The sequence below is a fragment of the Gymnodraco acuticeps genome, unplaced genomic scaffold (genome assembly GCF_902827175.1).
Source record: "Gymnodraco acuticeps unplaced genomic scaffold, fGymAcu1.1, whole genome shotgun sequence".
NCBI classification, from domain to species: Eukaryota; Metazoa; Chordata; class Actinopteri; order Perciformes; family Bathydraconidae; genus Gymnodraco; species Gymnodraco acuticeps.
In genome coordinates, this window is record NW_022990266.1 from 473102 (window position 1) to 487535 (window position 14434).

Genomic DNA, 14434 nt, shown 5'->3' on the forward strand with positions numbered 1-14434 from the left:
CCCCACCATTCTTGGTCTTGGCCTGAGTAAAGTGTTTCCACCAGACCTGGGCCTTTCTCTGTCTTGCTGCAATTACTCTTTTTGACTACCAGCCTAACCTGTTCCAGCAGGAGGCTCACACTCTGTAGTCCTGCTGCCCTGTTAGCCTGCTAGCCTGTTAGCCTGCTGCCCTGTTAGCTGCCCTGTTAGCCAGCTGCCCTGTTAGCCTGCTGCCCTGTTAGCCTGCTGCCCTGTTAGCCTGTTAGCCTGCTGCCCTGTTAGCTGCCCTGTTAGCCTGCTGCCCTGTTAGCCTGCTGCCCTGTTAACCTGTTAGCCTGCTGCCCTGTTAGCCTGCTGCCCTGTTAGCTGCACTGTTAGCCTGCTGCCCTGTTAGCAGCAGACGGGTGGGCTCCCAGTCCGATGCTGTCACTGCTGGTTCAGTAGATTGTGATGCAACATTGAGCCAAGAGGTTTAAAAGAAGCAACAGAACAGGAGTTACCCTTCTGCACTGTTAGTTACTTTTCTCTCTTATAAATGTAAAGATTGATCAGTGTATATGTAAGTTGTTGACTCTCTCCTCATTTCATCTCTCATTTCTTTTTACCAGTTTGGTCGGACAGAAGTGATCGATAACACACTGAACCCAGACTTTGTGAGGAAGTTTGTCCTTGATTTCTTCTTTGAAGAGAAGCAGAACCTTCGCTTTGATGTGTAAGTTGGAACATCTATTTTTTTCTCCCTCGACAGCACCAACTTCTCTTTTATTGTGTTATACCAGAGAATGACGTCAATCAAGTCTACCTTATATTGGATTGCTGACTCATACCAACAATGTTTACATGCCTCCAGTCAGAGCTGATTACCATAGAAATATATTCTCATGTCATTGTTAGACAGTAAATATGCATAATCACACAGTATGTTAGCAATGTCTTCATATCTTTGGGTTACCATTGAAAAAGTCCTGAAACATTATGAAATGGAAAACTAGACAAAATAATCTATAAGTAATATCTTTATACACTGTCAGTATAAAATGATGCCTTCATCTAAAACATTGTTGTAGTTTTTTTTTTCTTGAATGGACATTTTTAGTAACATTAATAACTTAAGAAAATGTGTATATTTATCCAGTGTAATTACTGAGGCATTTTTAAGAGGACAATTAATTCCGGAAGTACAAAGTCTAAAAACACAAATGCAATTGTTCTCTTTTCTGGAATCATCTCATGATTTATTGACCACTTTTTTCGGGTGTGTTCATCAGTAACTAAACACTGCTCTTATGGTTCCATATCACCACATCCACTGCAGATACTGGATTAAAAACCATCTTTGGGGTGAAAGGGAATCAATATAGCCAGGGCCGTCCCTCCCTACAGGCCGATCATGCAGGCTGCATGGGGCCCCACAACCCTGTCTCCTAAAAATTACGTTCCCACAGAACTAAATTGCATTCTCAATTACGTTTAGCTAGAAACGTATTTTCTCCTACGTTACGTTCGTTATGAACGTATCTCAAATACGTTTATTTTCTACATATCTTCTAGAAACATATTTTCTCCCACGTTACGTTTCTTATGGACGTATCTTAAATACGTTTATTTTCTCTACATATCTTTGCCATTTATTGTCTTGCTTATAATAATGATAATAGTCATTTATAAATATCATTTTAGAGCACACAGTTGAAATCAGTAGGCGAGGCTGTAATTTCTCCAGCTGGAAAATAATAGTTTTAACAGCCAAAAAGCTGCTGTGTCGTTTATTGCACCTCAAACATTAAAACAAATCCAGAGTTACGTGTTTCTGTACTTCCTCTAAGAAGAAAGGACAGTAACAGAAGATCTCTGTGACGCCAGATGTGGTGTTGTTAATGTGATATGATATCCGAAAAAAAAATCAGTTTAGGATGGCCGAAGACACTACACTACCCATAATCCCCAGCTATCGTTTGGGACTACAGTCCCGTTGACAAACCCCGTGAGTAATCTTCAAGCTCTGGGATTGGATGTTGGAGTGACAGTGCGCCAAGGTTACGCCGAGCGTCAAGCTCTTTGAAATGGAACTAAACCACGGCAGACTATTCAAAACTGGACTTGAACGCCCTCCGAGAACTACACATGCTGGCTATTGTGTTTCGCAACATGTTCTCTATGGCACGTCTCTACTGGGAACTGTAGTTTTAAAAGACGTTTTCGTTTTTCCAAAAATTAGAAGTTGACAGTATTAAACTGTGTACAGCCCTGGAGGTTTAGGCGATAGGAAACACATTGGTGTGTACACATTTAAAACATGTAATTACTAAATGGGTGAAAATTGCTTGTATCCATAATGGGCAGCATTAATATATAGGCTACCCACATGACAGCTCATTGTTACTTTGTAATTCTACTCCACTACAATTCAGAGCTTAACCTGGTATTTTTACTCCACTACATTTATTTTAGTTACTTTGCAGATTCTGATTAATGATGTGAAATATAAACAACCCTTAAAGCAGACTTTAGTTACACCTGAGTAAAATTCAGGTAAGGTGATTGTCAAGTGCCAACAATCAGGAGAGATATTTGATAGTTGGTGCTTGAGAAGACTAAACATTTATCTGCAGATCTCTATAAAGTATATTAATTACTCGTTATTCTCTACTAATAGTTAATTAAAAACTGTATATAATTGCTATTTTGCACATCCCTTTCAAGATTTCCTAAGGTTTATTGACATATCATACACAACTACAGTGTAGTTATGCAACAGTGCATTACAAGACATCTATCAATATGTGTGTATACCTCCACCATTAAACTGTCAAATGCTGCACATTTCTTATACTATCTACATACATAAGAGTATAATTAATGTGTATAATATCAGTTAAAATAAGTGCTTCAACATAGTTAACATTGCAGGAAAGCAATATATTAGACGTTAAGTACTTTGTCAGGCTTAATATATATATCTGTAGATAGATACCCCCAAAGCTTTTTTCTTATTTGAAAGAAGACCTAAAGTATTATTTAATGTGTTAATAAAGGTTAATTAGTTTGTCTGTTTTGCACATCCTCATATTAATATCTTTGTACATCCAGCACTAAACTGTAAACTGTATTATTGTAGAGATCACTTACAGTATCTTCCTGATTTTTTATATTCTATATTTCTATCATTGACCTTCTACTTTCCCCCTATGAAAGTATGTGCTCTTAATATTTGTTTCATCAAATTCAACAAAAATAACATTATACAATAAGCAAGACAATAAATGGCAAAGATATGTAGAAAATAAACGTATTTGAGATACGTTCATAACGAACGTAACGTGGGAGAAAATACGTTTCTAGCTAAACGTAATTGGGAATGCAGTTTAGTTCTGTGGGAACGTAATCTTTAGGAGACAGGGTTGGGCCCCACATTGCGCAGGGGGCCTCGCACAGAGGGCCTCGCTTATGAGCTCGGCTTGTGTGCAGTTCTCCGCACAGTTCTCCGTGCAGTTCTCCGCACAGTTCTCCGTGCAGTTCTCCGCACAGTTCTCCGCGCACCCAATTGCCACATTAAAACATCAGCTGCAATTCACGACATGAAAAAGGCAGTCTCTGCATAGCATACAGGCTAATGGAGATGCAGTTATTTCCAGCATTCTATATTTACCATTCATTCAAGTATGTTATGCCTTTTATCTGCTAACGTACAGGATGAAGAGAGATAAACTGTCTGTCTAGTTGGCTTACATAACAGTTAAAGTTTACAGCCTAAAAAACAGAGCATTTTTTCCCCTTTTATTCATTTATGTCAATTTGCACATTTCATGGTGATGCTCAGCCTCTCCCCTTAACTCCTAACAGTCATCATCATGGTGACGCTCAGCCTCTCCCCTTAACTCCTAGCAGTCATCATCATGTCAACCACAACACAGAGAAATACTGATAGAAATGTGTGTGTAGTTGTTGATACATTGCTGACAGAGGGAACTAGAATACAGATTTAAGAAATATCAGTTTCAGAGCATGTCATAAGCATGTTTTGTCTTGACTATATTACAACTATATTATAATAAAATAATATAGTATTTATATTATTGAATTGATTATGATTATTATTATTAGTAGAAGTAGTTTATTTGCAACCCTCATCTCACAATGTCGCTTGGGGCCCCAAGTTGGCCAGGGACGGCCCTGAATATAGCTTTGTGATCTAAATTCAACATGAGGTAATGTGTACTTACTGCGTCAGTGTGTCTGCTTCGCTCCATAAAGGTCTGCTGAGTTCAATGTTATCAGAGGATTCCGTTTGGAAGTACTTGATTTTAGCATTTTCTTAAACCAACTGCTGCACGTGGTCCATTTATAATTGGCCCGCAGCACATTCTAAAATGATAATGGATTATGGCCCACACATGACAAACCAGTTTGAAATATACCCTTTGCTTCAGGGCTGTGAAGGGAGAAGGAGCTGTCAACACTTTTAGTAACAAAATAAATGAATCCCTATGGGGAGCTGTATTGTGTTTTTTTTTTTCATAAAGCATATTCAATTATCAAGAATACTGTACCTATATTTGATTGATTCTGCAAATGTTTAACTTATGAGACAATAAACCTCATCGCTAGTGATTGGCCCAGCCCTTCGTATGTTTTTTTAGGCCCTGAGTGAGAAAAGTTTGTCCTAAACCAATGTATTATTTACTGAGCAGCTCCTGCCTCACATTCCGCTACATCCCCTCTTGCCCCCCTCTCAGCCCTTTCCCACATTTTAGCATTTTTCTAAATGGCTGGAGTAATCTGGACTTGGATCTAATTGTGAAGTTACACTTTAATGTGAAGAGACTCACAGAGGAGGCTGCAGGTAAAGAAAGACACGATAGGGCAAACTTAGAACTTCACTGCCTTCATTCTTTCATAGAATCGAAGACCTAGAGGGGGGTCAGAGCAGAGACCAGCGAGGGGCCAGGTTAAAGAAGAGGCTATCACACCCCTCCTATTGATCAGAGCTGCTCTATACTCGGAAGTCGGACGACCAGCCCCAGGTTGCTACGGTACACACAGCACTATGCAAAGAAAGTTAGGAATGTGGGTTTTCTAGTTCACTTTTTAAGTAATGTGCCAATATTCTGGTGCTGTTTCATTTGTTTAATCGAGCAGTCTGTAACAATATGTCGTTGATAAATAGCTGGCTGGCTAGCTAGTTAACTGCGGTGATACTATTTCCGTTGAGGGCACAGCAGCTTTCAGCGATTTGTGATAACAATACAGTCGAAATTCCTGCACTGCATAAGTGTTCACAGTAAACCAAACCGAGACAGATTTTGAGCTGCGGAGAGACAAATGCATAGCCTGACTTATACAATGACAAACAGGTCTGTACATATTCATTTAAAATAATGCTGTTCTGTTCCTAGAGCTATCGTAATGAATGAGAACAAATAATGAGCTGGAAACTCATTCAGATCCTCGGTTGGTCTACCATCTGCATAAGAGTCCTCAATATTCAGTTCATTGAGCGTTGAGATGGAGCCTCCTCCCCTGGGACGGCTGCACGCTTCGTCTTAATCTCCTGACAAAGTAAATCATTAATGCTGAATTATTAAGTAATGCAACATATAACCCACACAGCGGCAACACACATACACTCTGTCAAGTGAAGTGCATCATGGGTGTTGGTACCTGAAGTGCCTCCTGAATGCCTTTCCTTCACAAATGGCAGCATCTTGCGTTACTGTGCCGTTACTTTATATAACATGTTTTCACTTCAGACAAAAGGAAACTAATCATTTTCCAAATCAATTGTTTACTTGTTGCAGAACACATTTGACTTAAGTAATGACCAAGGTCTCTGAAATACTATGTAAATATATGTAAATCACATCATGCCTGCCTTGCCTTCACATTTCTATACAGCTTGTTAAATTAGTTTATCAGCTTATGTCTTTATGGACCTGAAACGCGCCAATGTACAATGCAAAGCAAGCAAATACCCAGACAAACAATACAAACACCTAGCCATGAGTGCTGATAGCACACTTCAACTTATTGTTGATAACACGTCATTAAGACTGTTCTATATTTTGTTTCTGCACCCTAAAGGGATGAATCAGACCGAACACAGCGTGCAGTGGTGTGTAATGAGGTTTTATATTTACACTACACTCTGCAGTTTCAGACCGAGACTGTGATTAAGAGACGCCTCATCCATGATACAAACTAAATATGTACATCACATCACGCAAAACCTCACATTTCCATACACAGCTTAAATTATCATGAGCTTCGACAGACCAAATTCAATGTGTATGCAAGGCAAGTATACAATGTAGTTATAAATATATAAAGTACAGTGGGAATTCCTCAAATGAGAAAAGGTTTAAAATGGGTCATGTGATTTTTATAATACTGTCCATGGTCTGGGATTTTAAAATGTCATTAAAGGTTAATGACATTGTAACAAAGTCATTATAATGTCCTGCCATATATATATAATTTCTCAATTCAAGGCAAGAACATTTTATTTTCTACAACCCAATATCACAAATCACCTATTTGCCACAAGAGGTTTTACAATCTCATGTCAACATGTTTGACTGGTTGTGACGTAATGTTCCTCAGGGTGGGAAAATCATTACTGACCCGATACTCCCATATCCAATGTCCAGTTCTTCTGCACCTACGACACATATTCTCTCTGTGGAGAATCCCTGAGCTGTACTCTGAGTGGTTGTGAAGAGAGGAGGATTTCTTAACAGTGCATGAAACCCACATTAAGGCTTCAAGTCTTGTCACGACCTGGCTCTGAAACCATAACAAAGAGAGGGAAAAGCAGGCTGATGATAATGGTAAACAAAAACAATGAGATAAGACATGAATATCAGTAACAAATCAGTGGCGACGGTGCATGCATACGTGTGTACCACATTTTTTCAAAACAGTGAATTATTCTTCTTTTAGTTTTTGGTTGATTGATCTAAGCCTTGCATCATATGTGATGCAAGGCTTAGATCAATCAACCAATCAGTCAATCAGTCAATCAATCAATCGGCCAATCAACCAATCAATCATTTCAGTGTATTCCAAAACTCAAGTCCAATTTTAAGAATTAATAGAGATATGTAATACCCTGATAAGCTATATGAAGATTGAGGAATAGGGACCCAGACACTTCAGTCGTAGGCAAGTATTATTTCAAAAAAAAAATAGGTTTACAAAATAATAGCTAATAATGAGTTATCAGAACATCTTTGGTCTCAAAACAAAGTCACCAAAGATTACAAAAAAATCATCCAAGGGATTGTGGCAATAATATGAACACTGGCTGAATACGTTGTTTGCATAACAGCCATGTTCTAGCTAAATCATTTTTTTCGATATATATGAATATTAATTTTCTATTTTTAAAAGCGGCTCCTCACTGTAATTCACCATAACAGTGCATGCACTTTAAGTTCTGCCTTATATTAAGGGCTAAAGCCATAGACAGTAAACAAAGAAGGTACATATATAAATCCTAAAATGGATCTGAAAGGATGCCAGTCTGAGTCAACCTCCTCTCATTGTAAAATGAAAGTATAAGACTGACATGCCGAATAATCAAAAGTGAAGCACATTATTGTATTACAGAGAGGAGAATCAACACATGTCATTTCTTTAATCAATAATGATTTTATGTGATTTTTTAACGATAAAATTGTTGTTCTTAGAAACAAAATGAATGACCTCTTGCCTTTGACCAGTAGTGTTATCAACAGCTCCCGGAAACGTAAGTTCTAATATTACACTAGATAGTAAACTAGAATGCTTTTCTACGGAGACCCCTAGGGGATATGGAGAATAAAAATAAAAATAAAATGTTTTGCGAGATCTCGCAAAACCCCGTTGCAGTTTGTAGACGGTCCCTAAGCACTCCTCTCCCTCCTCCAGCTGCAGATTGTGACCAATTCTTGATGTTTAGCTCGGATGACGGCGCGTATCGAACTGTTCTGATAGAAACGACTCTGTAGCTCGTTGTCTACCTTGCTATGATTGTAAAATCATGTTGTTTGTATTTTTACAACGTTATGTTCATGAGTTATTGATCCGCGAAATTCGAATCTGTCAATAACTCAGCTCAGAGGGACGTGCATGTCCCCTCGCTCTGAGTGTTCTCTTGAGGGGTCTTCACTTATGTGAAACCCTTTATATATACAGTCTATGTGTGAAACCTGTGCCTATTTCCAAGCACTGATGTTATATCTTTATATTTAAGGCCAAGCTCAAAGTAAAATCGATGAACCACTCCATTGTTGTGGTTTCTGTGTTGCCGTAGCAGCCAAACTGACCAGGAAGTACTAAATGAATGATTTTATGTGCTTTTTTAACGATAAAAATGTATATTTTTTTTGTTCAAATTATAATTTTTTTTCTTCTCCATGTCCCCTAGGGGGCTCCGTACTTTTCAACCATAAACCTTGAACAATTAAATTCAATGATTCTTTCTTCTAAACCATCAACGTGTATCTTAGACCCGATTCCAACTAAGCTGTTGAAGGAAGTTTTTCCATTAATTAGCACTTCTTTATTAAATATTATGAATATGTCTTTATTATCAGGCTATGTTCCACAATCATTCAAAGTAGCAGTGATAAAACCGCTTCTTAAAAAGCATTTGATACTATCGACCATGATATCCTATTGCAAAGACTAGAGCACTTAGTTGGCAATTCAGAGATGGAGTACTCGAGTCCTGGACTCGGACTCGAGTCGGACTCGAGTGCAGATTTTGGAGACTCGTGACTCGACTCGGACTCGCGCACTGATTGACGCGACTCGGACTCGTGAATTATCGCGTACGCTGACTTGGACTCGGACTCGTGAATTCCCCCCCCCCCCCCCCCCCCCCCCACGGTGACTCGGACTTGACTTGTACATTGACGCTCCGACTCGGACTCGAGCATATTTTCTCTGGAGTCTGATGTCCTCTATCCTGGCGTGTGCACCTGCGAGCAGTGCTTGAATTGGAATGAAAAAGGTGCCAGTACTCTAAAATCAGCAACTTTTTCAAGTCAATTTTATATATACAGCCCACAAACAAGAATTTGGCTACTATAATGCTGGTGGGTTTGTCTCTTTACTACTGTATATTTTAGAAAGGTTCACTGTACTTAACATTTTTTATGATAGGCAGCGGATATGGCTAAAGCTCAGTAAGGTCAATATTAACTGAAAATATAGCAATCAAAGTCTAGATCTTCTGCTGAAGACACATGAAGCAGAGACCTTTCAGGTGAGAGCCCCTCTGGTGGTGTTCAACATTAATGACAAGGAAACAAAGCTCTGGTCAGAAGCATTTTTTATAAAAAGCTTTAACAAAATTAAGTATTTCTGTACATTTTGAATGCAATCTAACTTTCCAACTCAGAAAACGAAAAAAGTGCCAAAAGTCTTCTCACATGGCTGAGCTGCTTTGCAATATACTTCACCACTGAAGAATACAAATATGTATAAAGTAAACTATGATGCAATCTAACTTTCCAACTCAGAAAAATGATAAAGAGCATGAACAAAGAACATGTAAAAACAAATGCAAAATTTGCACAATCTAAAATGAGAAACTGTAACTGCAAGTAACAAAGTCTGAGCCATGGTAAAGAGTTACATTGAACACCAAGCTGATCAGATAACTCCCTGGTTGGTCTGAAGTCCTTCTATCTCCAGGATCTGTACAAATCGGCACATTATGCCAAAAGTCTTCTCACTGGGTGAGCTGCTTTGCAATATACTTCACATTGTTAGAAAAGGCTCCAGAAGGCCTTGGGGACATCAGTATCAGGGGCTGGAGCTGGACAGGCTCTTTCATCAGCACTTCTCCTTCCCTTTGCCAGCCAGGACCTCACATACTGTTCCGGATTGAACTGTCCTAGTGATGGTCCATTACATTTAATGAAAACCAGGCTGGACAGTCGGCTGACAGAGAGAGCATTCCTTTTTGCAGTAAGGATATCGTTCATGCAGCTGAATGCCCGCTCACACTCACTAGTGTAGACAGCGATGGTTCGGACTGCTTTCAGTATAGAATCCATGGCAGCAGGTGTACGGGATGCCCTGGTTTCCTTGTATTCGCGAAAGCCCTGAACAGTCTCTCTTCTGTCCACTTTCAGCACTTCGCACAAACGTAGCACCTCTACGTCCCCATACTGTACGTCTAACTCCTCTTCAGGCCAACTTCCAGGATGGATAACTTTCATGTCCTGGATTAGCTGATTGTCCCGGGCCTCCCGGCCATGTAATGGGATTTCTCTTGTGCTGACATGAGAGGAGGTTGTGGAAGTCATTCTGTGTCTCAGATTCTCTACCATACTGCGGAAAAACTGACCTGCATGAATCTGTACAAGCCTGCCATTCTCACGCAGGGCAACACCCTTGAAGGACTTCTCAGCTAGAGCTGTATGAACTGTAGTCATGTGTGGGCCAGGCATGGTGACCATGGATTCAAAAACTCGTATTTCTCGAGTTAAGAGCCTATCTGCTGTAGGCAGTGTCATCTCTCTTTTTTGGAGTTGCCGGGAGAGGTCGCTGAGCTCTGTGAGCGCATCGTACATCAGTCCCAGATTGCTGACAAACGTTGCAGATGTGAGCACATCATCCAGGCCCTTGTACTTTGCTCTGTCTCTGGAATCCCTGCTCGTGTCGTTTGCAGCATTTGTGAAGTGATCATGAAGCACTCGGTAGTTTTCCCAGACTGCTCTGACGCTCCTTTCACTTGAAGCCACCCAGCGGATGGACAAAACACGCCCTATCACCAGGAGACGCTGTCCGACTGCTTGCGCACACTGCGCTAACTGCCTCTGATTTTTGGGGGAGGCATGGGACAAGGAATAGAGTTTGTCAAAAAAGATCTGGAAATTATTGAGCCCTGAGACCTCCTTGACCACATCCCCAACTGCCAGCTCTAGACGATGATTGGAGCAGTGCCACACAAACAGGCTTGGGAATTTACTACACAACTGGGTAGCAACGCCTGTTCTCTTCCCTAGCATGACTGAAGCCCCATCACATGCAAAAGAAACGAAACACTGACCTAAAAAGTCCTCGTTAAAATCTCTTCCAAGACACTGCATTAACGCCTTTGTGATGTCATCAGCCGTTGTTCCATCCAACTCGATCAGCTCCCAAAAAAACGTTTCGGGCTCAGCATCAGCTAATGCTGAGCGTAGACACACAACAAGCACCGTTTTACCACTAATAGTGGTAGATTCATCGACCAAAACACAGAGTTTTCTTTGGTTTTCTGTAATGTCTTTTGCCATTTTTTTCTTCAGCTCATGAGCTATGTGGTCGATGATTTCGCCACAGGTTTTATTGGAGTGCAAAACCCTGCCCACGTTCAGCCCATTCAGTTTCTGTACATTCAAATCAATTGGCATGTCTGTGAATGGCCGGCTATGTTTGCCAATTTTATATGCTGTTCGAAAAACTCTGATAGTGGTGTCTAATTCAGATTTATGCATAGACTGCACTTGATGTTGAATAGTTTCACGTGAAGCAGATGTAAGGATGTCAGCAGCTTTTACATGGGCTTGTGATTCTTTATGTTCTTTGATTTTTTTTCTCAGGCTAGCTTGTTGTTTGCCCTTGTCAACACCGAAATGAGACACTGCACACTCACCCCATTCAGTTGACAGTTTCAGTCCTTGTCCAGTGTGTATTCCCAAAGATTTGACATCTCTGCATATCCGACATCCTAGCTTCTTATCTTTAAGAAGGAGCCATGCATTGGTCTTGCAAAAATATTGCACCTGGTCCGTTGTCCAGCAGTCAGGTGCATCGCTTTGCCCTGTGTTGGTGGTGGCAGTTGCGCCAGCAGCAGCTAACGTTAGAGGCTCTGGAGGAGGCGGCGGAGCTAGTGCTAATGCTAATGCACTAGAACTTGGAGCAGGAGGATCAACCAAAGAAAGCTCCCCATCAGACACAATTTCCAACACAGGCACAGCATTCTCTGTATTTGAAGTTTCTTCCGGCGACAACCGCTGTCTTTTTGCACTTTTATTAATCCACGCTAACATTTTAGAAATGCTAATTTGTGACGTGACTTGCTTTCCTTCTCTCGGGGGCGTGCCTGCTCTGTTCTATCACTCTACATAGCCACCCACTGGGTGGGAGTTGCACTGCATAAACACAACACACGTGCATCTAGGTATGTAAATTGTAAAGCATTAAAACATGGTTTTACTAACAGTTTTCAGTATGTTGTTACTTCGGCATTATTATTATTATTATTTTGAAACGTGTATTACTATTAAATCACGGTCAAATAGGTTAATTTTGACATAGTCGTTTCCACCACAGTATTTACATGGAGAAGATAAGCCCCGCCCCCTCTCCAGCACGTTCTGTTTGAATGACAGGAGTAAACAGCTGACAGCCGCTGTGAAACTCCAGCGGTTAGAGCGATGAGAATGTCCGTTCGGCACCTCATGACGCATCTACTGAGTACCGGGCGGCTGTATATATATATATATGGATGTATAATAAGAACGGCGGGAGAGTGTTGAGTACTGGCACGGTGCATGAGTACCGGAGTACCGCCAGCATGCCGGTACTGAGCAAGAAGTGCCGGTACTCCATGGGTCAGAACCAGAAGTGCCGGTACTGCGTACCGGTGAGTACCGGCCCAATTCCAGCACTGCCTGCGAGGCGAGTTCACGTACTGGGCCCCGCTATTCCAGTCTAAAGATGTCTAGAGACACACCCTGCATCGTGCTGTATGCTTTCACACATTCTGCTTCCACATTGGAAAAGAGCAGCGCAAAATGCTTCTTATGTGGAAACAATATTGAAGAGAAGGCTCCGTAACACATTACTCTAAGGATCGAGTTCAGACATATAGGCTGTCTTGAACACTATCATCAGAGTAACGTGATATAATCAATAAATAAAGATTCAGCAGATAACACAAAAGTACATGGCTACTTAACATGTAGAATGATGTCATTTTGCATGCTAAGTAGCCATGTGCTTTCTGGGGCTAAATCTTTATCAGTAAACCGATTTAACCGGTAAAAGTTCTTTCAAAATAAGAGTCCCGATCTTATTACTATCAAAATAAAAGTGCAAAATGAAAACTTTACCAAAGGAAAATATTGGCATACAAATATAATCACTTCTCTAACTCATTGTATATATAGTTTATTTATATGTAATAATAATAATATTAATATTAGTAATAAGCTTTATATTTGTATAGCACCTATTACAAGAATTGTAGCCAAACTCGCTTCACAGCAGTTCAATAGACAGATTAGTATAACATGACAGGATAAAAGCAATGTAGAGAAGCAGCTACATTTCAACACATATATCCACGAAGATTAATACATGAAGACTTGTGACTCGGACTTGACTTGGACTCTTCTTAGGTGACTCAGACTTGGACTCGGACTCGACTACGACTAGGGCTGTGCGATTATGGCAAAAATCATAATCACGATTATTTGGGTCAATAATTGATATCACGATTATTTTGACGATTATTCATTGACCATTTATTGAACTTTAAAACAAATAATATTTTACCAATAAACATCAATAAATATGTTGGAGCGCACTTCCAAAACCATACTAAACATATATTATTAATATGATAAATAAAAATAAATTAGACCAAAATAAATGAAATCAAATATGATGCAGTGCACTGTCACAACCTACTGAAAATTCCTTAACATATAGCCAACATTTTGGTAAAACATATTCAACATATTCCACTCAGTTAAACGTTGAAGGCTGGCCAACCGTCATTGTCCAGAAGTAACAGGAAATAAATGTTGAACTTCAATTTAAGACCAAATAAAAATGTTTTGGCCACCATGGCAAATGCTGGTAGGGCTGCTCATGTCATCTCTTAAAGATTTTTTGCAAGAAACACCAGCCTGTTTACTAGTGCTGTGTCGACGCGTCGACTTCAAAATATCGTCGACGACATATTTCCGCGTCGACGCGTCGCCACCATAGACTGTATGACGCCACACACACGTGGGTCACCCAAAGCAACAAGCAGTTCGCAATCGCACTTCTAACACAATGGAGACTGAAACGGCTACCAACTCCTCCTCACAGGATTGCGCACGAAGCCCTCCAACGAAAACATCTCGCCCCAGGTCTTCAAAAGCATGGGAATATTGTAAAGTTAGTCCAAAACGCAAAGATATTTATATATTTATATCTCACTGAGACTGCTGCTTGACCGGAAGCAGCAGCTAGCTGTGGTGGCAACCATTAGCAGCTAGCATTTGCTCTCCGATTTAAAATGGAATTATGGATTATAAATACAATAATTTTTTTATACATAGACGTTAAAAACCTATGGATTAACCGATAAAGCCGCGTTTTTTCTCATTTGAATGCCATTGAACACGTATTTTGATCAGATTGACAGCTACGGCGGTGAGACGATCTCCCTAGAAGCTCTGTGAAGGTACGTGTTGTGATG

General features: G+C 40.2%; 1 protein-coding gene across 2 annotated transcripts in view; it reads left to right on the forward strand.

Annotated features, from left to right (window-relative positions):
* cpne9 (copine family member IX) overlaps window positions 1-14434 on the forward strand; it is a 227939-nt gene that overhangs the window by 82370 nt on the left and 131135 nt on the right. For both annotated transcript variants that reach the window (XM_034220741.1, XM_034220743.1), the window contains exon 4: window positions 588-691. In XM_034220741.1, coding sequence (XP_034076632.1) covers window positions 588-691 — 104 coding nt within the window. The remainder of the gene's footprint in view (window positions 1-587; window positions 692-14434) is intronic.